The 27013-nt window shown below is 50.2% G+C and overlaps 1 protein-coding gene across 7 annotated transcripts; it reads left to right on the forward strand.

The window, feature by feature from the left end:
- Positions 1 to 143: 143 nt before the first annotated feature.
- On the forward strand, positions 144 to 24951 carry HEPH (hephaestin). 7 transcript variants are annotated; one of them, XM_074883194.1, is made up of 22 exons: positions 144 to 221; positions 886 to 1004; positions 3603 to 3799; positions 5956 to 6200; positions 6925 to 7137; positions 7687 to 7866; positions 8257 to 8511; positions 9139 to 9307; positions 10518 to 10657; positions 12393 to 12524; positions 13115 to 13326; positions 14957 to 15107; positions 15398 to 15610; positions 16380 to 16590; positions 16835 to 16974; positions 17886 to 18017; positions 18963 to 19069; positions 19818 to 20043; positions 20804 to 20943; positions 21328 to 21490; positions 22639 to 22671; positions 24209 to 24951. In XM_074883194.1, exons 3-22 carry the CDS (start codon positions 3636 to 3638, stop codon positions 24451 to 24453), a joined length of 3471 nt encoding a protein of 1156 aa, XP_074739295.1. In that variant the 5' UTR covers positions 144 to 221; positions 886 to 1004; positions 3603 to 3635; the 3' UTR covers positions 24454 to 24951. The 7 variants fall into 7 exon arrangements, with proteins under 7 accessions (XP_074739295.1, XP_074739296.1, XP_074739294.1 ...); XM_074883195.1 differs by having other exon boundaries at positions 182 to 246; XM_074883193.1 differs by lacking the exon at positions 144 to 221 and adding an exon at positions 512 to 641.
- The last annotated feature ends 2062 nt before the right edge of the window (positions 24952 to 27013 follow it).

Below are 27013 nucleotides of genomic sequence, written 5' to 3' on the forward strand. Positions count from 1 at the left end.
CGCGCGGAAGCCCGCTCATTGGTGCGTGCTGTCTGGCCACGCCCCCGCGCCCGGCCCGCGCGGTGACCGCGAGCGTGACTCGTGTTGTGCTCCCGAGGGAGCGCGGCGCGCGGCCCCGTGACATCACTGGGCGCCCTTAAAGGGGCCGCGCCCGGCGCCTCCCCGGGGAGGGGCCGCCGGTGGGGCCGGGCCAGGCCGCCGGGACCGGGCGGGGCGGGCAGGTGCGTCCTGGCGGGCGGCCCGCAGGTGCGCGGCGGGGCGGGGGGGCCTGCGGGGTCCGGGGGTCCGGGCCGGGCCGGGCCGGGCCGGGCCGGGGCTCGGGCAGGCAGCGCCCCGGTTTAGGGCCCAGACTTTGTCCCCGCGGGCGCGGCCTGGGCGTGGGGGTGTCTCCCGGCTGCGCGCTCCCCTTCCACAGCGCCCGCGCCCAGCCCCGCTCCGCTGAAGGGCTGAAGCGGTTCCCGCGCTCCAGTGACACTGTTTCCCCTCTGCAGGGGGCCGGGCAGGAGGCCCGCGGCCGGCCGCTCCGCCTGGCCCCGGCCGGAGGGGCAGGTCGGGGCTGCTGTGCCTTGCGGTTCCGTCCGGCCGGTGAAAGGGAAGGCCGGGGAGAAGGGATTCAAGGGATTCTGCTGCAAAGTATCAAGGTGCAGGGACGAATGTAATACAAAGTTTGGGTTGGGCTTTTTTTTTTTTTTTTCCAATCAAGGCATATATTTCAAAGAAAAATTGACTTTTTTGAAAAGAATTTACGGTTGTTGGTTTTCTTCACCTTGCACTGAAGTAACTACACGGTGCTTAGTCGCCATCAAGAGACTGTGAGCACAGAATCAGTCTGGCCTGCCGAATCTTCCCCGGGTGACGCTGTTTTGCTGTTTTTTGATGTTCTAGCCCGCCGAATCTTCTCCAGGTGACGCTGTTTTGCTGTTTCCTAAAACCTCCCCAGAGGTGTGCACGATGCTGTGATCCAGCTCCAGCCTGAGATCCAGACGGACTGTTGCAAAGCCTGGGTAAGGGTCCCAAAGTCCCAAAGACTTTGTCCTTGATTTCTAGGATGCTGGAGCACGTCCGCAAGACATTCAGATTGCCACGACTCCTGGTCGGAGCTGATTTATCTGATAAGCTTTCTGGTGCTGCAGTGCGGAGCTTTGGTGTGGTGAGCAGGGACTCTGCCACACAGAAGCAGTGGCTGACGCAGCGGGGATTTGTCTCGGTAGGCGGTTTTCACAACCAATTTTAAGAGTCACTGTTTGCTCTTGGTATAAAGTCTAAGCTTTGCCCTTTCCTAGGATTTGATATTGCTTGCAAAAACCATTAATGTAAGAGGACATAAAGATTAGCCCGCGCTGACTCCCCAGGCTCAGCGGCTCCCGGTCCTTGTGGACAGCTGCCCCACGCCCTGGGCACTCTTTCCCTGGAATACTTTGACCTGCAGTGACAAGGCCACTTCCTCAGCTGAGCCGAAGGCATCCCCTTGCCCTTCCCAGCGGGGTGTGTGCCGACAGGATGGGAGGTTTCGAGCTGACGCCGGGTTTGTCTTTCCTCATTGCTGTCACTGCTGCCATTTGCTGCCATGGCGTGTGTGAAGTGGCACAGGTCCAGCTTTCCCAACCCCTTGCTTTGAACCTCTTTCTTGGCACAGAGTGAGTGGGTCAGCGCAGGTGTTCCAGCTCCCCGTGAAGGGCAGCGGTGACCAGAGCAGCAGTAGCAGGGAAGAAGGTCAGTGAGGTTGGTGGGCAGCGCGGGGCAGCGGTTCTGAGCTCTGCCATAGTCCTGCTCTGCCAGGGCCGTGGGGAAGGGGCTGTTCTGTGTCCCAGTTTCTTCAGGTATATGACTGGGACCTTGGGAAGGGCTTGCTGCTGGAGCAGAGCTGTCCTGTGTGGATGGACCAAAACCATCTTGGATTTAGAGAGATCCCTACAGCTCCCTTTTGAGAAAGGAGGGAAAGAAGGTTTTTCCAAGTTGAGAGTTGCTTTCCCTCAACTTCTCAACTTAATGACTGTTTGGAATCGGTAATACTTGATCATCATTAGCTTCTGAGGATAGCACAGCATGTCTGGAAATCAGAAATACAGGACTGGAGGTGATACATGAGTAGGGATCTAGTCCATTGCCATGCGCTGGGCTTCAGTCCCGTATGTTGGGTATCGGATGCAGGAAGAGGTTTAACAGCTCCTCTGGGAAAGCTGCTCTAGTGTGATGCCGTGCTAGCTGAGAGCTTACAGAATGTTCAGCTTTGCTACAAATAAACCTGATGTATTCATGTTGCTGTTACCAAAGGCAGGAGAGAATAAATAGGGAGAATAAATAATGACAACAACTTTATAAAAAAACCTTTCTGTGTTTGACATGGTGTCACCATCCCCTTCTTTTTGAAGTTAAAGAAAACTGATTCCTTTAAGCTTTCTTGCTAGGTCACATTCTTCTAATTCTGCTTTCTGTTTCTCTCTGCTGAATGTTTTCTAAGTTGCTGTTATGTGTCTCCAGAGCTGGATGTCTGTTTTAGATGGCAGTTTGATTATCAGTTACATCCAGCTTTGTTAATTATGTCACTGGCTGACATCTCTCTTAAGCATTTTCATGTGGGTTTTTATTTAGTTTGTCATCCATTTTAACCATAAGCTATTTTCTTATCCTTTGGTATAATTCTGCTGCCCCATATTACATCATTTTCTCCTTCATACAGGTAGTTCTTTGAAATTGTATTCACAGAATTGTATTTTGATGATTTCAGACAATTTCTGTAACTTGCCCTGGATCTCTCTTCAGAGTATTTCTGGTGCTTATTCACACCAAGCTCAGTGTCGATTGGAATTTTATGAATAAGCTCCTTACTTCGTGATCTAAATCATGGGGACAATATTTAATGGAACTAGACTAAGCAGAAAGCCTTGTGCAGCTCATTTGAGATGCACTCCCTGATTACAGAGAACCACTCTTCAGGAGCAATCTTTAAAGAAGATAAAATTTAAAATTACTTCCTAGTGACTAAATCATACTTCCTCAGGTGGCTTAGTGGAATAGAGATCTTGGCAACATTTTAAAATATAAAGACACTTGCTTGGGATTATTTCCCCGAGCTTTGTATGTGGTGCTGTAAGATGATCTGGGACATCAGAGGTGGTAAAAAACCAGTCACTTGAAATCCCAGAGCGCGTGGCACTTCCTGCTCAGGACCCGCTGCCCTAAGCAGGCAGTTACCTGGCACGGGGGGTTTGCAGGTGCCTCTTCTGCTGCCGCAGTGCTCGCTGTGTGCCTGCTCACCTCCTCTCCTCTCTGAAAGCTTACAGCACGAGCAGTGCTTTCGCAACGCTGTGGAACAAAGTGTGTGGAAGAGAACTACAGACCAGAAAAAATCCTGGTTAATCAAACTGTTATGAGAGAAGCACGTTTGATATTGGGGGCTGGTTAGCAAGGCATAATCTCCATCCACCTTGTGCATTAATTCTGTTATGGGAGTGTTTTCCTTCTTGGATATTTGAATAACGATCCCAACAGGATTTCTACCTGATTTCTTCATACCCTCTCAAAACGCCCAGTACCTTCAAACCATGGGGTCATATTCTGCTTCTGTTTCATTACCTTTGTTTTTCTTTTCTCCCAAATAGGTGCAACCCCCAAAAGTGCCCTCACTTCAGGCTATGATGGGATTGTTTTGGCTGCTGCTGCTTTACATCCCCATGCTGTCACCCGCGTTTGCTGGAGGTGTCACCCGCGTCTATTACCTGGGGATCCGCGAGGTGGACTGGGACTATGCTCCGACAGGAAGGAATGTGCTCGCTGGCCAGAGCATTGCACGTAACCTGTATGTTGGGTTCTGTAAGAATTTAGTCTGGTACTGGCTTAAAATAGTAATTTTATGAGTACTTTCATGGAGCTATTCTGGGGCATCTAAGCAAGCAAGAGACATGATCTGATAGATGTCTGATCTTTATGGGCTTAATGTTTAACGTGCTTTATCAGAGGAACTTAGAAACCATATCAGTGGGAGAAGGAAGGGTCAGTTTAATGGAGCATGCGATGACCAGAGCCCGACGGAACAGATTGTGCAATGCTCTGCCCCAGGGTTTCATTTTCCTTCGTTCCAGCTGGTGATGGACTTGTGTATCCCCAGGCACAGTGACTTTTCACCTTCATGTGAATGACTTCACAGAGCCGGCTGGGCTTTGTTTAAATGGAATTTCAAGCCTTTGACTTAATGGAACTTCCTGTGTGAAATTTTAGGGGTTGTTTGAAAAATGTTTTTGTTGCAAAACTCAATCTGGAAACTGCAATAATTACTGTGAGTCACTACAAAAACAGGTTTTGGTTTTAGTTTTCAAAACACCAAACTTTTTTCTTTTATTTTTGTTTGTTTTGGAGGTTTTTTTGGCATAGCTTTCCACAGCTTTTTAAAGGCATTTGTGCTTTTTTTTCCTACCCCCTCATTTGCTATGGCAAATAACCTGTATTTCTCAATTGCAGTCATTTACCCCTCCATAATAACTAACACTTGGGTTTATACATATCTTTCAGAAACAGCACAGCAGGAATAGGAGGGGGTCACAGAAAAACATCAAGGTCTGTCAGTTTAGCATGGAAGAGTCTCTGTTCTCCCTGGAGATGCTGAATAGACTTAAATTAGTTCGCAGAAAAGGAAGCCACTCAAATTCAGGATTAATAAAGATGTTATCACTGACTCCTGCAGTGATAATGAATGTAGTGGTTTTTGTTTGCTTTCTCTCATAATACACGAAGAGAAGGAAATTAAATTCAGGGCCATTAAACTTAAAAGCAATTTGAAAACTGTTCTGTCACTGCAAACAATTAGCTAATGGGACTTACTTGTACAATGATTGCAGAAACGAAATTTCTAGCAATTAAAGGATATGATATTGATATGAATAGTGGAGGTAGTAAAATGCTTGAAGAATTTTTTTTGTTGGGAAGAAATGGACTCTGGAGGGGGGGAAAAAAGAGGCAGATCTGTAAAATGAAGTATGAATTATCTGTAAACTCTTGGCTAATAGTGCCTGCAGGGATGACTTGGCAAAGGGGTGAGTCTGAATACAAGGGCAGTGCTTGCTGTTTTGGTCTCAACTGTCCATCTTCTGGCCATACGCAGCAGTTTGCCTGTATTTTGGGGCTACTTATATTACTGCAGGATGATTGATAGGGGCTATGCTGGGAGTAACCTCAGCTCTCATGTAGGCCTCTCCCACTAATACCGGGACCATAATTCATCTCTTATCTACTAAGAATTGACCATAAAGAGCAAATATACTCATGAGTTGAACTTTAGTACTTGTATGAGGTTTTAACTCTGGAAGCTGGTTACGTGCTGGGTACGTACCTGCCTGACTTGTCAGCCATCCTACAAGCAGTTCAGAATCTGTTAAGTAGAAAATCATCTTTTAGACTGTGAATTTTGGCCAGAAAGCTCAGGATGTTGTGGGGTTTTTTTTAATTCGCCTCTTGTGATTTAGCTGCGAATGCCACGAAGGCATGGGAGATGAAGGCTGAAGCAGGCATGAAAAGGGCTTTGGACTTCCCTGTGTCACCCACACGTGACTGTCAGGGAAGCACCATCCTTCCCGTTCCTCGCTGGCTCTGCATAGTTCGGGGGCACTTTGTGCCTGTTGGTGAAGGACTGGGGCCGGGGCCGTGGCCATGCACGGCACAGGGGGCTCTGGGCTCGCTGAGCTGTTGACGTGCTGACGTCCCCACGGGGTTTCAGGTGCTGGGGAAGCAGAGGGACCTGACGCCACGCCGCTGGTTCTTGAGCGGGCTGCGCTTCCTGTGTCATGGCAGCCAGGGGTGGGCAAGGAGGACTTTCACGGAGGGCTCGGAGTGTGCTGGTGTCCCCTGTAAAGCTTTTGGGCTTGGGGAAGCTGTGTGTCGTCATCACTCTGCTGTGTTACCGACCAGCTGGTTTGTGTAATGCACGACTCATGGTGCCTTTCCTTTTTCTGAATTTAACAGCAGGGCCTCAACATACCTCCAGCCCAGCAAAGACAGGGTGGGAAGCATGTACAAGAAATCTGTCTATAAGCAATACACGGACTCCACGTATGCCACTGAGATCCCCAAACCAGGCTGGCTGGGTTTCCTTGGGCCTGTCATCCGCGCAGAAGTGGGGGATACCATTAAAGTACACCTAAAAAATTTTGCTGGTCGACCGTATACAATCCATCCTCACGGTGTTTTCTACGAGAAGGACTCTGAAGGTAAATGAGCCGCTGCCATGACCGATTTTTCTCACTGGGAGCTTAGGTGTACACGCGGAGGAGAGGTGTCTGTAACATGTCTTGGTCAGCCCAAAGCTGTATTGCTGGGCAGCAACTGTACTTGGTGCTTAGTGATGTTGCCTGATGTTGGGTTGGCGGGTTCACCGGTCTAGGAGTAGTTTCCTGACCTGCATTGCAGTACACAGCCCAGATTTCTTGGTTTTAGAAGAACCTCTGAGGCTTGCTAGTGGGAGAGTGGTGCAGAAGGAGAAGAGCTGTATTCGTTCTTTGAAGTGCTGTAGTTTGAGTCATGAGTGTGATGAGGCCGAGGAGCTCACAGGAATGGTGAGGTGCCAGGCCAAAGGGCTGCTCTGTGCTGTGGCCCTGGAGGTCGCCAGAAGCTGCCTGCGGCACCCAGCAGAGCTGGAGGCAAAGGAGCAATAGCCAGAATGGGAATCATCTTTTTGACTGTGCTGACCCCTTTACTGGGCAAGTTGCCTTACAGTGGCTCTGTGCCTCAGTTTCTCCCTGAGGGAATGATGATTAAACACTATTTCAGCCTCGGGGTGGTGAGTCTTTCTTTGAAATCTGCTCCCGAGGATATAGGTGTATCTCTGCTGAGGGAGCACGGCGCAGTGTAAGCTTACGTGTGTGGATTTAAGGTTACGTGTGTGCACATCTCTGCTCTTCTTGAATGGATGCTGTGATTGCTCAATTGTTCTAGGATCCCTGTATCCTGATATGTCCCTTCAGGATCAGAAGAAGGATGATGCTGTTTTCCCGGGAGGGAATTACACCTACACTTGGACTGTCCCTGAAGATCACAGCCCAACTGCTGATGACCCAAACTGCTTGACCTGGATCTACCACTCTCATATTGATGCACCAAAGGACATTGCATCTGGATTAATCGGGCCATTACTTACATGCAAAAAAGGTAAAAACTCCAAGAGGAAGCAGCTGAGGGCTGCCGTTTCATACTGTGAAGATTTGGTGGTGACTTGAACAAGAATAGGATGGTGGGGATACTCCCAGCTTCAGGGGAAAGTGCAGTATGACTGGGGAAGATGGTACCCGTGTGGTAGCTGGGCTCTAGCCGTTACCTTGTCTTTATCCCATGGTGTCCAGGCAGGTGAGCTTGTAGGCCTCTTGATCCCAGAGAGCTGGGAATCTTGTCCAAGACCTAGTTTGTCTATTACAAAAAATGGGGACTGTTTGATTTCAGCAGGAGTAAGAATGCTGAAGGTGTTGCAGTTCAGCCATGCAGTGGCAGAGCTGCTTGGGAGTGAGAAACGTTTTAGCAGGGATATATTAGAAAAGAGTGAGCTTGCTAGGACTCTGCAATGAGCTGTGCTAGGATGGGGGGGGAAGCATCTGTCTCTAATTTGTGTGGTAGGAGTTACTCTTCTATTGGTGTTTTAATCCCTTGACTGAAGTCTGCTTTTCTGCATGGGTGGGTATTCATTCGCCTTTCCTTTCACCGCAGGAATACTGACTGGCAGGTCTCAGAAACGTCAGGACGTGGACATTGATTACTTTCTGATGTTCAGTGTGGTGGATGAGAACCTAAGCTGGTACCTGGATGAGAACATAGTGTCCTTCTGCACGGATCCAGGCTCCGTAGACAAAGAAGATGAAGAATTCCAAGAGAGCAACAAAATGCACGGTCAGTGTCACCTCTGTGAAGCCACTGACTCTGCCCAGACACTCTGGGGGTGTCCGTGCTGCTGCTGTGTGCCAGGGTGTGGGTAGGGGGTGAAGAGAGACAGCGAGCTCTGAGATCATGTGTGAACAACATCACAGGGACAGTGCAACACCCCCAGAAGAAAGAAGGGTTTGATTTAATCTTTGGCTTGAGTGAGTCTTTGAGTTGTTTGGAGGTTTTGGAGACGCTTCACTTTAGGAGTGAGTTGTGGAGCTGGGCTCTCCAGAACGAGAGGAGGGGGATGAGTTCTGGTTAGGTCCATCTCCCAAACGTGCCTGTACTGGGACCTGCCAGCAGACGCTCTGAAGGCCCCTTTTCTACTCTCTGATTCTGGCTTGCTTGGTTTTGCAGCTATTAATGGTTATGTGTTTGGGAACCTCCCTGACGTGACCATGTGTGCTGGGGATTACGTTTCATGGCACCTCTTCGGGATGGGCAATGAAATCGATGTTCATACAGCCTACTTCCATGGAGAAATGCTCAATATTCGAGGCCATAGGACGGATGTGGCCAGCCTCTTCCCAGCCACTTTTGTTACGGCAGACATGGTCCCCAGTAACCCCGGGAGGTGGCTGCTGAGCTGTCAGATCAATGACCACATACAAGGTAAGGCAGAGGCTGGAATTTGACCTGCACTCTGCAGCCTCCCATTTTCCTCCCAGTGTGGGCCTGTGACCTGCAGTGTGGCAGGGGACGGTGCCTTGGGCAGCATTCCCGCTAAAAATGGCCCTAGATGAATGAGGTGATTCCTTGTCTTGTATAAATTGGGATGGATTGATGATTAATATGCAGGCCAGGCTTACTGGGGGCACCTTGTACCACTGTGTGGTGTTCCACGTTGATCAGTGCTGAAGACAATAAGTTTGGTATGGCTGAGAGCTGAGGTGGGGCAGTGCCTTCAGAGCTGCAGTCCCTGCAAGGGGCAGGTGCCGGCTGCATCCGAGGACAGCAGAAGACTCCATTCGCTCTCTGTCTGTACTTCCATAGCGTCCAATATCTAAGGTTAGAAGCTCTGCTCACTGACAGAAAAACTCCTTGCTCTGGGAACCACCTTATCGCCTTCTCCCAGCTGTGTGCCCTTCGGGAGAACAGAGGAAAATGGCCAGTTTGTGGCATGAGGTTGGGATAGAGGAAAATGGCCAGTTTGTAGCAGGAGGTTGGGATGTTTTCCTTGCCTGCTCAGACTGGCCGAGAGGGCTTAAGCGTGTGTCTCCTCCACCATGTCTTGGACAGCGGGGATGGGGGCACTCTACGAGGTCCGGCCCTGTTCTCGGCAAGCTCCGGCGTCCGTCCTGGGAGGGAGAGTCCGGAAATACTACATAGCTGCGAAGGAGGTGCAGTGGGACTACGGACCTTCGGGGCTCGACCAGCGCAGTGGGCACCGGCTGAGCGAGGCAGGCAGGTAAGCAGGAGGCTGGTGGGCTAGGCCAGGGTTTGGGGGCTCTGGTCTGTGTCGGGGAGGTTGTGAAGGAAAATGTGGGATTTCTTTCTCATCAAAACGCATGCCTGCAGTTCACGTGGAGTACACTTCCTGGGGAGGCAGGTGACCCCAGCTGGAAAGGTAGGCTGCTGTAGCAAGCCTGTGCTGAGGGCAGTGCTCGGGACCGTAGGAACGTACGTGGAGGCGTGCTGGGTTCCACAGCCTTGCCCACAGACGTCAGCAGTCCCAGCTTATGTAGGACGTGAGCTGCCACATTTGTCTGTGGACTTTGTTTCTGCTTGCCGTGCCTGAGCTAGGAACAGACCCATATATTGAATGAACTATTAAGAAAGCGCATCCTGCAGCAGACACGGGGTGGCAGAGCTAGCCTGCTTCTGTGCAGCCTTGCTCTGCAGCAAGTGATTTCCAGGAAATCAAATGCAGTGGCCTCTGACAGCCTTCATCCCAATGTGTCAGATGGTTGTGAGAGCAGCTGGTGAGTGGTTTCCCGTTCAGACTTCAGCTAACTGAAACAAAGACATTCCTCCCCCTCCATTCCCTTCCCTGAGAAGCTGTTGGAGAGGATCTCTCAGATGGAGAAGCAGAAATGCAGAGCGGTTAATGATTTACCCAGAGCCATCAGCAACTCTCTTGCAGACCTTAGAACTGAAAGCTCCTTAGACCTGTGAACTGGCCTTGTGACTAAGCTGCCTCCTGCAAGGCATGTTAAGTCTGTGTTTGGCGAGGGTGGTGGTGGAGGAAATAGCGCTCTCTTTCCAGCTGTTGTGTGGGGTTTTTTCAGTTAGGATTGCAGCTGTCCCCTGGCCTCTGAAGAACTGGGTGTTTTAGCACTGCCTTTCCCTTACAGCACTGCAGTTCTGTTCGCTGCCCCGTCTTGCACACTTTGTGTAGAGATGCTGTTCAGACCTGTGCCATCACACCCGGCCATTCGGCTGGGCGAGGGCTGCCTGCCAGAGGTGCTCCCTGAACACAGTGGGTAGACGAGTCTGTAGGACGAAAAAGCTTCACAGAGACAAGCTGTGCTTGTTCCAGACCAGAGATGCTGTCCTTGCCTGAAAAGCGGCTTGGTTTGGAGATGCTGCTGGCATTGCAGAGAGATGTGGGGAGGGAGCGGGACAAGAACGGGACTGATTTTCATAGAATTGACCTGACATTTGCTTTTTGCCTTTAGCACTGCTGAGCAGTTTTTCAAGCGTAGCCCCTACCGAATTGGGGGAGTCTATTGGAAGGCAAAGTATGTGGAATACACCGATGAGAGCTTCCGTGAGGAAAAGCAGCAATCGGAAGAAGAGAAACACCTTGGGATACTCGGTAGGAATCACCCAGCAATGCAAATCTCTTTCAGTGTCAGTGGGGACGGTGCTGATGTCAGGAGTACCAGCTGGCCGTGACTGTCCTCGTTTTGTGGTGCAGGGAGCGGCACGGGGGGTGTTCCACAGTGGTTACATCTGAGGGCGAGGGGACAGGCTGAGGGTGTGGAATGTAGAATAGACAGAATCGCTTCTCTGCCAGGGCAGTCTTCAGAGGTTAGTAGTAAGGACTGAGGGACACAGGATGGTATTTGTAACTAGAGCTAAACTGGTCACAGTAATAGCCCCCAGTTATGTGGTTTTGAGTGAGAATCTTCAAGGCATGCTACAAACCCCACTTTCTCACAGATATCTTCCTCTCCCGTGTGGGTGCTCTCTCTGTTATAGCCAGGTAACAGGGAGGGTGGTGAAGAAAGATGAGAGTAGAAAATAGGGAGTCTGCAGTGGCAAAGGGATTGCATGTGAAGGCTGTGATGTCCATGGTAGAAGCATATAGGTGTGGTCCAATTTCCTGTGTCAGCAGTGACTAATGATCTAATGACACCAGAAATTAGCAACAGCAATCCCAGCAGAGGCCACAGAAGGAGGCAGCACATGTAGTGAAATACAGACTGGGACAGGGGGAGAGAATAGTGGAGAGAGGCAAAAAAGAAGCATAAGCAGCTGAATAAAAGTTAAATATTGGAGTTGTGCATAGGAGAGATGCAGTGTAACTGTCAGGAGCCGACAGCATCTTGCTGGACCTTGGAACCAGGGGGAAAAAAAAGGGTTAGCATTACCTATATTCCTATAGAAAGAGAAGTGACTGAGGGAAAACTCAGATATGACCTTATAGAAAGAAATTACTGGTATTTTCTATGGGTAAACTAAAACCACTGAAAGATTAATTGATGAAAATCCCAAGTCAAATAAACAAGTGACTCATTTGAACTGGCTCGTTAAAGCAGACTTGATGAAGTGGTTGGGATGTGTGGAAGAGATACGGAGCTCCGCAACAGGGAGCTGCTGAGTGCGGTGTGGTGCAGCGGGGCCAACCCACACTGCATGGGCACATCCTCGCCCTAAAATACAGCAAGCTGTGCTGTGGGGATGGCTGGGTGGTGGGCTGCTGGCGCTGTGCTTTCTCTCTGTGGGGCTGTTAGGCCCCAGCCGTGGACACCTGACAGCTCATCACCCCACAGCTTGCTCCTGCCCCCTCATGCTTCCCCTGGCAGCACCTGGCTGTCCTGCCTCGCGGTGGCCTGTCCAGGTCACTAACTGTGCAGCAGGTTGCTTGCTTTTTGTTCCAAGTCTGCCTGAGATGTTTGATGAACAATGGGGATGGAGTCTGGGCCATCTAGGAAGGGAGGGGGTGGCTCGCAGGGACAGCGGTGGGCTTAGAGCATCTTGCACCCCTCTTTCCACACCTGCCTGAGGCACACAGGAGGCCTTAGGTAGGTGGGGAGAGACACAGGCCTTTCCCGAGGGCATTCAGCACTTCAGGCTGTTTTGTTACTCCTTCTGTGAAGGCCTGAAGCCTTTCCGGGTTCTCCTGCAGACCCGAAACGCTTTCAGATAATTCTTGTCACCCCTCTGCTCCCGCTGTCAGGGCTGAAGAGCCTTAGGTGCTGCCAAGGGGCATCCACCTTCCTTCTGCATCTTCTGCTCCCCTCAGCCTGGGTGAAAGGTGGCCCTGGCTTGTCTGGTCATCCAGCAGTTGCTCTGTTGCTGACTTGCTCTCTTTGCTATTTGTGTAGGTCCAGTGATCAAAGCTGAAGTTGGAGACACCATCCTGGTGACGTTTGTTAACAAAGCCTCCTGGCCTTTCAGCATCCAGCCTCACGGAGTGTCCTATGGGAAGGCCTGGGAAGGAATGCGGTACCATGATGGTTTGTGGCTCCTTTTTCCTGAGTAACTCAGTGCTAGTGCTGGGGGTGAATCGCCACAGCCCATACCCCTCCTGTGCTGGGGAGCTTCTGCAGCCAGGAGGGGCTGGGTGTCCTGCTGGTCAGAGTCACCACACTCCTCTGAGCCTGATGAGGCCTCACCGATATTCCTTCCACTGAGCTGGTGCCCAGGGAGGCTGCCAGGGGGAGTATGATTCCAGAGGTGCTATGTTTCAGATGAAAACTTTAAACCAGAGCTCAGACTGTTTGAGAGCCTGTGAGCAGAGAAACCCAGCATGCTCCAGCTTAGATAACCACGAGCTTCTAGTGTTCATCTCCCCAGATGCAACTGGATCCCCTTTACCTCCCATCGCCATGCCTGTCTCTGCCATGGCACCGGAGGGGGGATTCACGTGGTGCTGAGAGCAGCTCCCTTCTTGAGTGTGCCCTATAAATGTGCTCACGTCACACCTCAGAGACACCAGATGCTCTAGGGACATGAACGAAGCCCAGCCCAGTACGAATGTAGCTGGTGAGAAGATGTAACCGAGTTTGTGCATTTGGGAATAACCGTGCCAAACTCTGTTTTAAAGGTCTGTCCCAGAGCGGGGTTTCTGTGGCGCCGCTGCACAACTTCACGTACCAGTGGACCGTGCCGAAGCAGGTCGGGCCCACGGCCAGCGACCCTCCCTGCCTGACCTGGCTGTACAGCTCGGCAGTGAACCCCAGCAGAGACGCCAGCTCGGGCTTAGTGGGGCCTCTGGTCATCTGCAAGCCGGGCACTCTGGATGACAACAACAAACAGGTGAAAGGGCTTTTCCTGCCATGCTCTTACCAGCTTCTTTGCTTTCTGGTAGAGAAAGGAAGTGTCAGCAAAACATTAGGGAACATAATGAAAACAAACGTACAGTAGTGTGAGCCCAGGAGAGCCTGATCAAAGCCACAAGGTGGGGTAACATCAGGACAGCTGGTGGCCAGGTCTCACGTGGGAACGGCTGGGCTGGCACTCTGGGCTCTGCCCTTGGGATGGCTTCTGGGCTCTGCTTTAAAACTCGTAGACAGACTTGGCTCAACAACTGTACCTTGGTGTGACTTTATAGGTGACTTTTGTCCTGAGGCTTGTGTATCAGGCTGCTTTCAGAGGCATGGGGAGCATTCATTGCAGTCTCAGAAACATTGAAAAGACATTTTCACTTACAGGTAGTTTGCTTGAGTGATACAATGCTTTGAGGTTTGGGTGAGCCTCTTTTCTTTTGCAAGATCAGTTCATTTTCAACCAGAGCTGACTACAAAAAAGCACGTGAAAATCCATGTCAGTCTTTGTGCTTTTGATGAAAGAGAGGTGAAATCTGAAGAGCGACCAGTACTACTTCTTGACATTTCACTCAGGAATAGTCTGGTCATGGCAGCAAGTCTAGGGAAGACAGTAAATGAATATACTGGGGAGATGCAAGACAGATTAGCAGAGCCCTGTTGTAAATAACAGTAGGTGGCAGAGACCCAAGCTGCTGCCATCCTGCCTACCTTGTGGGGTAGCTCAGGGAGTGGCTGGCGAGTCCGAAAACAGCTGCCGTGAGACAGTGATGGCACAACGTGGCTGAACTAGAAGAGATCAGCCCCTTACACAGGGTGGAAATGTGAATCTGCTGAGCAGAGAGCATCGTGAACATACACAGCCCGCTGTGTGAGGGAGCTGTGATCATTGAGGGGATATTTGCAGGGATTGAAAGGCTGTAAACACAATAGACAGACTTGTTTGTAAACGTAGGGCAGGGAAAATCAGCTGGGGCAGCAATTCTGGCTCCACAATCTTAGGCAACCCTTTAATGAACATGTAATTGGGGAGCACGGCCACTCCTTGTGCGCCCGCCTGCCGCAGGCTGGGAATTGCTCGGCCCTCTCGGGGGAGGAGCAGCTGGGGAAGCTGGTGTCAGGGTGAGAATCTGGACAACGCAGGGGGTGTTTGTAGTGGAGAAACGCACCATGCTTTGGAAGGTATTTCTCAGGAGAATTAACATTTTCAAGGATTTGGGGTAATAAAATAATCCCCAATCTAGGCCTGTGGTAGGAGAGAGGAGGGGTGGAACATAGTCATCAGCCTGTCTTGTGGGCTGGGCTCTGATCTCGGCTCTGATTTGGACAGACAGTGAAACCTATGCCTAAACGTGGGGATGGTGGGGGAAGGAAGCAATGATTTCATATCCTTGGCTGAATTTTGTCATTTTACTCATGTGAAATATCATGGAAAATCCACAAGTGGTGTCTCTCTTGGAACAAAAGAGGAACATTCAACGTGAGTAAAGGGACAGAGCTCTGGCCCATAATGAGCCAGGTTTTAAGATAAAGGGGAACATGAGAGCCAGGCAAACAGCTTTAACTGTAACGATAATTAATTGATGCATTTTAAAAATTAACAGCCATCATTGTAATTGTAGAAAGGGATCGACAAAGAATTTTACCTTCTCTTCAGCGTGTTTGACGAGAACCTCAGCTGGTATTTAAACGCAAACATAAAGTACTATTTGAGGATGGAAGAGACTTCTGTGAAAAAGGATGATGGCTTCGAGGAATCAAACAGGATGCATGGTAGGGCCTGATGCTGTTCTGGGTGCAGGAGGAACGAACCTGCAAAACATGGGGCGGTGCTGCCCCCGAGACTGAGCTGGGAGCTGGGGTGGCTGTGGGTTGTGTTGGTCTGGAATCAAGTGAGGCAGCGGGTGGGACGTGGGACAAGAAGCTTTCAGGAGTGTGCTCAGGGCTGAATTACAAGCGAGTTATGCTTCCTCTGGCAGGCCTGCCCTGGCAGGGTCTGTGCACAAAATGAATCTCTTGGCTGGGATCTACTTGCAGAGAATTAATTGTTTTCTCCTTTGCAGCCATCAACGGGTTTATGTTTGGTAACTTGCCTGGGCTGACTGTGTGTGAAGGAGACAATGTGTCCTGGCACCTTCTGGGCTTGGGTAGTGAAGCAGATGTACACGGAGCTGTGTTTCAGGGAAACACCCTGCAGATGAACGGGATGCGGAGAGATTCAACCAATCTCTTCCCCCATACGTTTGCCACTGCCTTCATGCAGCCTGATAACAGCGGTAAGCGCCTGCACATCTGACTTGGCAGCAGGAAACGTCTCCCATTGCAGTCTTTGATCCTGTGGCTGATTCTTTAGCACAGTGTAAGCTCTTACAGGGTGAGCTGTGCTCTAGATCATTTTTGGTCCCATTTATGAGACCACAGTTCTGTCATTGCATCTGATTCTGGAGAGAGAGAGGAGCTCATCCCATACTGTCCTAGACTGATTCTGTAGGCTCTCACTTCCCATTAAATATTTGCAGTAACAGCCCCGATGGACGTTGCTGCCTGTGACCCATGGGATCATGCACACACGTCTTTCAGAATAAAGTAGCAGGCAGTTGCCAGAGCTTAACTCCCCTGCCCATGGCTTGCTGAGATTCACGTTTATGACAGCCCCCACTCCTCCAGTTTGCGGGTGGGCACACAGTACCGTGTTTCACCCACACGGTGCGATGGCCTCCTCCCCTTCAGCATTTGCAGGCTAGATCTCCTACTCACCCAGTGTCTCAGCAGTGCTAGCTGTTATGCCACTGCATTGGTTTCTTCACATCTAATAAGCTGGTTATGCATAAAAAAGCCTCCTGAATTGATTTTTGTGTAGGACTTTGTTGTGCCATTCCTCCTTGGTTTCTCTAACAACCCCTTTTGATCTCTGCCTGTGGCAACCAAACACAGACACACACAACTCACATACCGATGGCAGCCGCGCCACAAGCCCTGCATGGGAAGCATCTGCTTCCTGGGACCTTTAAAAGCTGATTTCCTTGTTGGTGCTGCCTCCCTCAGGGATTTTTGAGATCTACTGCCAGACGAGCAATCACTATCAGGCTGGGATGAGGGAACGCTACTTCGTTTCCAAGTGTGGAAAAAGGGCTCCTGCTGCTGCCCGGCGGTACAGAGGGGTGCGGACGTACTACCTCATGGCGGAGGAGGTGCTGTGGGACTACATGCCTGACCGAAGCTGGGAGAGGGAACGGCACAACCACTCTGTGGAGAGGTAGAGCCCTTCTTCTGGGGAAGCCTCTGGCAGAGTTTCTCAGTAGACCTTGGCGAAGGCCATTGGGTGTCTTGGCCATCGCACGACACGGTGTGGCTGTGGGGGGAGCTGCGGCCCCCGCCTCACTGCGCCCACCTTGGCAGCCAAATGGGAGACCCGTTCGGCTAGTGAACCCCCTGCCACCAGCTAGCTGCTCATCCCTGTGAGCTTTTGGGTATCTCAGCACTCCTTCTGCATTTCTCAGCTACGCCGATGTATTTTTGAGCAACGAGCATGGACGGCTCGGCTCCAGGTACAAGAAGGTGGTGTACAGGGAGTACAGCGATGGGACTTTCCAGACCCCCAGGGCCAGGACCAACGGTGACGAGCACCTGGGGATACTGGGTAAGACCATGTGCAGAGGGTACGTCTTCCACTCACACAGCAATGGGGCTTGACCCTAGAGCTGCTGTGGCGAAGGGCTGTGGTCTGAAGGCCTCCTAGATATTTAGGCGTCTGCTGTGTATGCAAGTGAGGAGAAATCCAGACTGTCTCTTACCCAGGTCTGCCAGCTTTGGAGAAAGAGGGACCTGAACACAGCTCCTGGTAGAGGACATTGGGTTCTCCTGCCTGCCTTTGCGCCAGCTTTCTTTCATGTCTCAGGCAAAGCATTTTTCACACCTGCATTTCTCTGACTGTAGAACAGAAACAAATGCTGACTTCTAGAGAGCAGTCTGAGAGATGTAGGTGAAAATCTGTAGCTGTGAGAGAAATGCTGTTGGGGCAGGAGCAGGCAGGCCTTGGGGCGTGGAGGAGCATGTTGGTGACTGACTAAGTCTGAAGAGACACAGCTCTGTGCTATGAACCCAGGACTGCAAGTGGTGCCGGAACCACAAGGCTGGGGCAGTATGTGCTGTTCAGAATAGGCTGCAGCTCTGATCTGTGACACTGGCAAAATTGAATGTTACCATATTTTCTGAAACCAACAGCAAGACATGATCAAGACACGGTGAAATTTAGCATAGCACTATTCAGAAATCAAGCCTTGGTTGTACTGGGCACAGTTAAAATGCGTAACAAGCTTCATTTCCCCCGTTGTGAAACTCAGTCTGGTTTTCTAAGACTGACTTGAATTGGGACTGACCTCCAATTCTCTTTTTGGGAGGTAGAGCTAAGTAGAGAAGAGGGAGGGGACCATCATAAATATTATAAGGGAATATGTCTGGGGAGAAGATGATGAGACAGAGGTGGGAATATTCTTAGGAGATATGTTGACAGTTTTTGCCGCTCTCAGAGTACATTCTTCCCATCTCAAGGTCCTTTTCTGTGGGCGGAAGTGGGAGATATCCTCAACATCGTGTTTAAGAACAACGCCAGCCGGCCCTACTCCGTTCACGCGCACGGGGTGCTGGAGAGGGAGACGGGGCAGCCGCAAGTGGCAAACCCTGGTAAGTCGCTGTGGTCTCCAGGCTGTGGGCTTACAGAGCTGATCTTAGCCTACAGCTAGACTGGCTTCCTTAAGTAGGCTTCGATGTGCTTGTTTTCTTGTGCTAGAGAACCGGAGCTGAACAGTAATTGGTCTTTGGGGTTTACCGCAGTCTCAGTGGTATCGCTTTCGTGGGGATGCCAGCCCTGGGAGTTCGTGTTCTGTCTGACTTCTGCGTCCAGCAGAGCACAAACTTCCCTGTGTGCAGCCTCTTCTCCCCCGCTGAGCATGGCCTGTCTGTAGGAAGGAGAGGAACGATGGCAGTTCACAGCTCAGTCCTTGGAAGCCCTGGGCTGACGGCCCGTGGTGGGGGAAGCCTGCCCCTCTTTGGGACCTACACTTTTTGTGATAGGCACCGTGGTATGAAATAGGAGAAATGCACAATTGCTTGCCAGGACACTGACTGAAATCACCCATTTGTTTCACAGTCCAGATGCCAATTTGTATAATTTTTGGTCCCCTTCAACTTGCACAGGCTGTCTAAGCAACAGGTTTTCAGTTGGGCCCTGTCTTTCTGAAATGTATTGCTAACACGTGAAATAATAATTTTAAAAATGAATTTGAATGAGCATCATAAATACACTTCAAAGAGATGAAAGATCATCTCAAGCTCCATCTGTACTGAGGAGAGGTGGAATTTCCTCGGCCAGGTCCAGTCTGAAAGGCAGCAGATAAAGCAGAGCTGTGCTGGTAGCAGACAGTGTGCGCATGCTGTGGCCCCTCTGCCTTGCTTGTGAGAGGGAGCTTCCATCCTGCTTTTCAGTGTTTGGGGAAGGAACATGCAGTGTCCAACAAAATCAGAAAATTTGCACTTTGGAGACAGGATCTCTGTTTTCTGTTCCATTTTGCGTGCCGCTCGCATGCGGGTGCCTCGCACTGCTGTTAACGGCGCTTCTCTGCCGCCCAGGAGACATTGTGACCTACCGGTGGGAAGTTCCTGAGAGATCTGGTCCAGGGCCAAATGACTCAGCCTGTGTTCCTTGGATCTACTACTCCACGGTGGACCCCGTAAAGGTAAAATAGAAGTTAGAACCAGAAAAGCCCAGTTAGACCAGTTTTTCACCCCCTCTAGAAAACAACGTGAGCTGGGTACAATTTAGAGATTGGCCCAGCCGAGAGGTGGAACCACCACCTGGTGACATGTCCAGCAGCCTCCTGGCAGAGGAAATCCTCCAGATTTGTCCTGATGTTTGTCCTTTGTTTTTTCCTAACGCAAACCTTCATAAAACAATTCTACTGTTTCCTTGTCACTAACCTTCCTTCAGTTATTTGCAGGATATGAGAACATCTCCCAGTAAGTCACAGTTTCTATTAGTGACAGCCATAGGGCTAATCAAGAAAGACAGAAATTGTCCAAAATTAGGCCCCATGGACAAAGCAGGAAGATTTTGAGCATTGCTAGGATCAATTGTCATAGCACTGATTTCACAGAGAAACAACCCAGAGGATCCTGCAATAAACCATCACATTCAACCCAGAGATCATTACCTGTTTATCTCAAGTTGCAGATGTTTTTGCAGCCACAGAGTGGAGAATATTTTGATATCATTCATATTTATGACTTTTGGATTTGCATTCATAAGAACATGTATAGTCTCTGTTCGTGTGCTTTGGTAGCTGATTTTCACCAGTGAGAGTACTTAAATGGTAGAACTGTTTTAAGTGGGATGATGCAGGGAACAGAAAATATGGTTGCTGAAAGGCAGAGAATTGCCTACAAAAGATCCTTGTCTCAGAGGTTTTTCTCCTTCGTTCTGATCAGGATATGTACAGCGGTCTGGTCGGGCCCCTGAAGATCTGCCGGAGAGGGGCACTGCAATCTGATGGGGTCAGGAAGGATGTGAAGAGGGAGTTTGCTCTACTGTTCCTGGTTTTTGATGAAAATCAGTCCTGGTACTTGGAGGAAAACATGGAACGTTACAGCAAGGGAAATCACAAGGCGATCAACCTGCTGGATGACAAATTTGTGGAAAGCAACAAAATGCATGGTAATGTCTGCTAGGCACCGCAGTGCCCGTTACTGCCTGCGCACAGTTGGTGCTGATTCTGTGGCCCCTGTAAGTAGTCAGACACCCAAAACCCAAGAGCCTGGCTCCTAGTGAACACCCTCATCCTTTTCCGTTGTCGGTGGCACAAACAGAATTAAACTGTCTGTTGTTCTCAATATTGCAGCACACACACACACACAGATCTCTGGCCTACAATGAAGGCTAATCGTTATGGCTGTCCCTGTTGGGAGGAATAGCAAGATGTGGGCCAGAGAGGTTAATCTCTGTGTCTGAGAGACTCAGGACAGGAAATAAAATCAAATGTGAGATGAACATGTCAGACTAATTTCATCCTGTTCATCTCGGGACTGTGAGGATGTGTGAGATTTCAGATTGATCGACCGAGCTCGGTGGCTGCAGTACATGGCTCAGGTGGTTTAGCTGATCACCAGAAAGCGATTTCTGCCATGGTAGGGTGAACATGTTCTTCTAAATTAACGTGTTATTTATGATAGTTTTTCTCCATGTTATATCTGGATCTATCTAAAGTATTCTCAGCAAAACCAGTCCCTTGGCATTTGTGGAGATAATAGGGGAGAGTTGTGTTCTGTGTACTGTCATTACTGCTGGCTTTGTACAGGTGATTTAACTTTGTACAGGTCTAACTTGCCCTGTGTGTTCTTCCTCCAAGATGGTTCAGCATCTTTACCATTTCAATAACAGCCTTTTCTGCTCTCTCTGGTTGTTGTTTACGGCACAGCAATCAACGGGAGGCTCTATGCAAACTTGCCTGGGCTGACCATGTTCCAGGGAGAGTGGGTGAACTGGTACCTGCTGGGTCTGGGTCAGGAGATCGACATCCACACAGTCCATTTTCATGCTGAGACCTTCATCTACAAGGTAAGAATATCCTGCTGATGATAAAGCAGAGACTGACCACTGATAGCATCACTTTTGCTTGACTCTGATGGACTTGAACTTCTTCAATGACTTCACAGCAACATCACCCAACCAGGAAAGGGATGTGGTTTTACACATCCAAATCTGACTCCCTGGGCCTCTGTATTGTGCTGATGTGTCCATCTTAACCCTTTTTAGGATTAGATATTACCAGATTGTGTTTTCTTTCCCACCTACAGCCCTGGAGCTGCTCTTTGAAATCTTTTTTTTTTGAGCTTTTAAAAACTGTAGCAGCACTGAGTGGTCTCCAGTGACATCAACAGAATTTTCTTTCTGAGAAGATGCAGAGAGCTGCTCGCTAACGGCCTCCCTTCCCTTTGGCAGAATGGCAAAAGCTACAGAGCAGATGTTGTGGATCTGTTCCCTGGGACCTTTGAAATGGTGGAGATGTTGGTTGGGAACCCTGGGACGTGGCTGCTTCACTGTCACGTGTCTGATCACATTCACGCTGGCATGGAGATACTCTTCACAGTCTTGCCCAGACCAGGTAGGGAGCTACTGCTAATTGTTACTGTAAAACATCCAACAGCACTCTGATACTGCTGCTAAATTCTGAGTGTTTGCATCACACTTGCAACTCTTTTATATACCACAAAAAGCCAGTTAATTGAGCAGGTTATTGCTTAAGTGCTATTAATTTAAGATGTTCCCTTTGAATATGGTGATACCTGCAGCTGGAATTAATAATAAATTGGTTTCTGGGGTTTATGTTGCCGACGTTATTATCATGAGTTTTATTTTAGCTGGTGTCTGAAAAACAATGTTCAGCCATCAGCTAGTAATTGTCCTTAGTAAGAATATACCCGTAATCTAAACGCACATCCCAAGGCTTCTCATTTCACCAGGGAACACTGGCAGGTGCTCAGAGGTGAGTGGCACTGCCCTGGGCTGGGCTGCGATGGAGTTCATTCTCTGCACAGGAGCCTCCGGGGTGCTGGGTTTTGGATCTGCTGCCAAAGCAGAGCTGGTACACCCCGAGTGTCAGCTGTGGGTGAGCAGTGCTGGCGCAGCATCGGGGGCTCTGCTGCTCACGCAGGGGGTTCAGGTGGGGACACAGTGGGGACTGTGACCCAAGCTGACCAGGGCTGGTCCATGCCACCTAATGTCACACCCAGCAACAGAAATGGGGAGAGTGGGGGGAGTTTTTCCAGCGTAGCGGGTGCTCAGGGACTGGCTGGGCATCCGTCTGCTGCTGGTGAGTGATTGCTTTTGCATCACTTGTGGTTTTTTTGGTTTAGGAGTTTTTTTCCCCCCTTCACTTATTAAATTTTCTTTATTTTGACCCACAAGTTTGTTTTTTTTTTTTTCTGCTTTTGCCCTCCCGCATCCCACTGGGGAGCGAGTGAGTGACTCTGCCAGCCAGGGTCAGCCCCCCCCACACTCACAGACTTTGAGTCGCTTTTCTTTCAAGGGCCACAGAGGGTTGTGTGGCAGGAGCGGGTCTGCTTTGGGAGCAGGTGACACAGAAACACTCTTGGTGTGATGTGGAGTGAGAAAACACTGACAGGAGAAAAGAAAACCTGCAACCCTGTAAATCCACGCTGCCTCTGGATCTGATCCTCGCCAGCCGTGCCGTGTTCTGGACTCTCCCTGTTCGGCCCAGCACACTCTCACCCTCCTTTTGTTTCCTTTCAGAGCCAGCTCTTGAAGTCGTAAACTACAGTGCAGGTACGGTGTATGTCGCTCTGCTAAATACTGCCTCTGGGTGAGGCAGAGGAGGGGGATCTCTGATCAGGGGAGGTTTAGGTCCATATGAGGAGAAGGGAGAAGCACGGGTGCCCCTTGCAGCCGCTCCTCTGTCAGGCTGGCCAGCCTGTTAGTCTGAGGCCTGGCTGCCCATGGGTAACAGGGAGGGTTTGTGTTTATCTGTCTGCCAAATGTCTGTGCTCTGATGATAAAAATAAGGAAGTTGGGCTCGTTAGGCTTGTTTGACCATGTTAGGTGAAAAAGTTTAGTGGCCTTACATCCTGTTGCTGTGTGCGGATTCATCTTCAGAGGAGAGTGCAGGCTGAGAAACTGGCAGAGATTCAAAGGGTTTTAGAGGAGGTGTTGCCAAGGACTGAAAGGGATAAGAGAAATCAAGCAGCACCTTAGATTAGTTGTCCTCCCTTCTTGGACTGTCAATGACCTTGTGGTTTAGGGAACTTGCATCCTCACCACTACTAGCTGAAGGGACCGAGTCAGCTTGCAGACCAGTACATCTGCCTTCTGGTCTGCTCTTCCCCCAAGAGCCCGAGCACGTGCCCTGGGTCCTTCAGGCATCTTAAAGAACAGATGTGAGAAGGCGTTTGGCTGAGCAGCAGCAGGGAGAAGGGGAGTAGTAGATAAGATCACTTTGACATTTTCTGGGGTAAAAGTCTGAATAGTTTACGGGGCTGATATATTTCTCTGATTTTTCATCTTTCTCCACGACTCCATTTTTCAGCTGCTGTGAATAAATCCAGCTGAGCTGATCTCAGAGCCAGCTTAGACCAGCTGAGAACACAGCCATCTACCTACCACTCTTCAGTCTTTCTCTACTGATATCTCAGTCATTTCCTTCCCAACAATGTCTTCCTCACTCAAAATGGGTTTAAAGGAGTAGGAAACATGTCAGAGCAGTAGTGACAATATTAAGTAACTCAGTTTATACCATACTCAGGCATCAGCCTCACCAGGCAAAAGTGTTGATCAGCAGTTGTTACCTGTGCAAAGAGCCACGTTTCTCAAAAGGTCACTGCTGCGCCTGTGTGGAAGCAAGAGAGCTGAGGATCTGAAGTGACTGGCCCCAGCATGACCGAGCCAGCGCAGGCTGGGCAGTGGTGGTTGGGCAGAGCCGAGTGCCTGGGGAGCGGGGGGGAACGCGCAGCGGCCCTGCTCCGGCCCCGCATTCTCATCCCCGTTCTCTGTCCCCGCCCAGCCGCTGGGTCCCCACACAGCCCCTGGTTGCCTTCCTCGTGAGGGGCACAGCAGTGGTTAGAGGAGGGGGCTGAAGAGCTGTGGGACATGGCGGGGTCCTGTTGTGGAGTGGGGTAGGGCAAGAACCATTCCTCCTCGAATTTCTGTGTGACCTCAGGGATGTGAGGGTCTGTTAGAGCGACGGCAACTGGGTATCCTTTAACTTGCTTTGATTGCGTTGGGTCTTTTACTCCTTTTTTTGTACTTCCTGGAACCTTTCAGTTGTGGTATTTCTGGCTCTCATTGGAACTATCTCTTTGTGTCCCAGAGTTGCCACCTGAGGATAAGGATGAGTCCCAGAAGATCACACTTTTTGGAGCAAAGTTGGCTCAAGGGCAGATAGAGGCCACAGTCATCGCTCTGGCCATTGTGGGAATGGTGCTTTTCCTGGTCGCCTGCTCCCTCCTGGGAGTGGTCATCTATCTCGAGAGACAGAAGCGGCTGAGACGCAATCGGAGGTCCATCCTGGATGATGGATTCAAACTCATGTCGCAAAAGAATCCGAGGCTATAAAAGCCATATACAAGCTCTGAGCTGTGTGCTTGGAGCAGAGGCTGGATCCTTGTCCACAGCAAAGATTTTGGGCATCATTTCAATTGTACACTGTACTTTTAGAAGCTGAGGAGGGAAAGCTGGAGCACTGACCTCTTCATCTATCCTCCTCAGCACTCTGTAAAGGAAAAGTCTGTCCAGGAAGGATCTGAGGACCCTTTGAACTGACTGAAGACAAGTAACAAGAGTAAAAAGGTCCTTCTAAAATACTTCTCTTCCCCAAGGAAGAGGGGAGACATTTCCCCTGTTTTCTTCTCTCCAGAACAACTCCACTTGGTCTTTCTCAGCAGGCTAGCTTAGGCCAGGTTCCAGTCTTGCTCCCTTGCCAGAGCTGAGCTGGGAATTGTGTCCCAAGAAACTGTGAGCCTTTAAAGTAATTAATCTGCAGGGGGAAGACAATATTTTCATTTTGTGAATCAATTAAGAATACAGAAGATAAAATGTTAATTTTGATTTGGATTTTTGTTTCTTGATGAGTCATTCGACAGATGCAAGCTCAGGGCAGTCCGTGTCACGGCGTGAGAGCTCCGTCAAGGGCCATGGCAACCTCCGTGGGTCACCACCAGCCGTGCTGTGACACGTCCTGCTGCTCCTGGCACCCGAGGCAACGTGCTTTGATATGAGGCATCCCGTATCTTGTGCTGGGAGGAGAAGCTTCTCCAGGTGCTGCGTTGGGGTCTCCTGAACCCTCTGTGGCTCACAGGGAGAGGTGCTGGGTCTGAGGGGAGCCTGCTTGGAGCCAGGAGGGACAGGGACACGGTGCCTTTGGGCGCCTGCTGTCCCCGCTACAGCTGACTGCAGGAGCCAAGCTGGGGGGTCGGTGGGACTAACCCCAGAGCTCTGTAGCCACCCCACAGGCTGTGGTAGCCACCCTCCAGTGGCAGCTGTGCCCACACATGTCGCAGCTGCGTGGCCCAGTGTGTCAAGTACCAAGCAGTTCCCTATAAAACATGCATCTTCCTGGCTCACCCGCTGAATCCCCGCCGTCTAAATGGGTGCAGGTTAGTGCTTAAATATTTCTGTCCCTGGTTTTAAATTGGAAAGGCTGTAAAATAAAACCTTTCTGGGTGGCTTTCAGAGGCAATTAGTGCAGAGGCAGCTAAATGGCTGTAATGACAAGGAACTGCTGTAGGCTTGTAGGTACAACAGCGCCATTTTATTCAGAACAATAGTTATAACGTACTTAATCATGCTCAGTTCATATTGGGTCCCTGCATGTTTCCAGCTGCCCTTTCCTTTGGCGATGGGCACAAAGCTCATTACTTTCCTCTCATTACCCTTTGTTAAGCCCGGTGAGGAGCTGGAGGGCTGCTGAGTGCTCTGAACATGGGTACTCTGCTCGTTGTCAACCCTGGTTCAGCTGCTGCTGCAAACCAGAGGTTTACAAGCCCACCAGTCCTGGGTGAATTTTAGAACCTATGTCGTCAGAAGTAAGAACCAAGCAGGAAACCTTTATTTTTATTTTTCCCCCGGCTCATGAAAAAACAGATCAAAAAGTATTCTCAGCCCACACTGCGGCGAAGGACTTATTGTGAAGGTATTTACTTTCTTCAAGAAAGCAGAAAGTGGGCAGTCGCCCGCCCTTCAGTCCTGCAGCCGGTGGCCAGGGCATGTGGCTGGGGAGCAGCAGCCCTGGGTTTCAGTGCAGGGCTGGAGCTGGGCCTCCAGATCTGCGCACATTCCGTGAACAGCAGGCTGCCAAAATTCCTCCAGCGTCATGTTTTTTGGGCCAAGTGGAGCATCAGCGGTGGAGGTCTCTTCTCCAGCCTTGGTAGCTGGGACACTCGAGCCTGCGGCTTGGAGGAGGCCACGGCCGAGTGGCTGTTTTGGAGAGGTCTGTGTCTTCTGATAAGCGATTCCACCCCGGCTGAGAAAACTCAAGGGGAAGCTTTGGACAAAACAGATAATTTTGCTAAAACTTTCTGTTGCAACAAACTGTGACGAAGAACAGTTTATCGGCAGCTTCACAAGTGCCTCTAATCAGAAGCTGGCTCTCGCAGCTGGTGGGCGTATGAGGAGGAGGAGGAGAGATGTTTCACAGTTCTGGGGACTCTGAGCTGGAGCCTGCCAACAGCTGTGTGTTTGCTTTGGCAGCAAAGCTCCTGTCTGAGCATCCCACAGCGTCCTGTTTGTGCTTATCCCTGGGGCCTGCAGGGTGGGCAGGATCAAGGTCCTGGCAGCAGCTCCCACGCACAGCTGAGGCAGTGGGTCACGCGAGTGCCCCCATGGCTTTCCCCGGTGCAAAGTAAACTAGCTGAGGTAGGACTCCTGTGGTGGTTCAGGATAAATGGTTCACAATAATAATGCACTGAAAAGGATTAGAAGCGCTCAGGCAATCGATGGGCAGGGCTCAGCTCATGGGGACAGGACAGAAACACGTGTGTACATGCTTTCAGATAGTTAGCTATAGGAAACCTAAAAAAACCTCCACAAAAAACCCCACCTCACTTTAATACACACTGCCAGGATGAGTCCAGAACAGGTTTATCCTCATGGAGGGTCTCTTGGGTTCTGTATGGGA

This window comes from Strix uralensis, chromosome 13 (genome assembly GCF_047716275.1).
Source record: "Strix uralensis isolate ZFMK-TIS-50842 chromosome 13, bStrUra1, whole genome shotgun sequence".
Lineage (NCBI taxonomy): Eukaryota > Metazoa > Chordata > Aves > Strigiformes > Strigidae > Strix > Strix uralensis.

Excerpts from the sequence above, each read along its gene's own strand:
- HEPH (XM_074883190.1), top strand. The coding sequence starts at position 1,049 with ATGCTGGAGCACGTCCGCAAGACATTCAGATTGCCACGACTCCTGGTC. Across the intron at positions 3,800-5,955 it reads CAGAGCATTGCACGTAACCT|CAGGGCCTCAACATACCTCC; the intron begins GTATGTTGGGTT and ends TGAATTTAACAG. Across the intron at positions 21,491-22,638 it reads CACAGTCTTGCCCAGACCAG|AGCCAGCTCTTGAAGTCGTA; the intron begins GTAGGGAGCTAC and ends GTTTCCTTTCAG.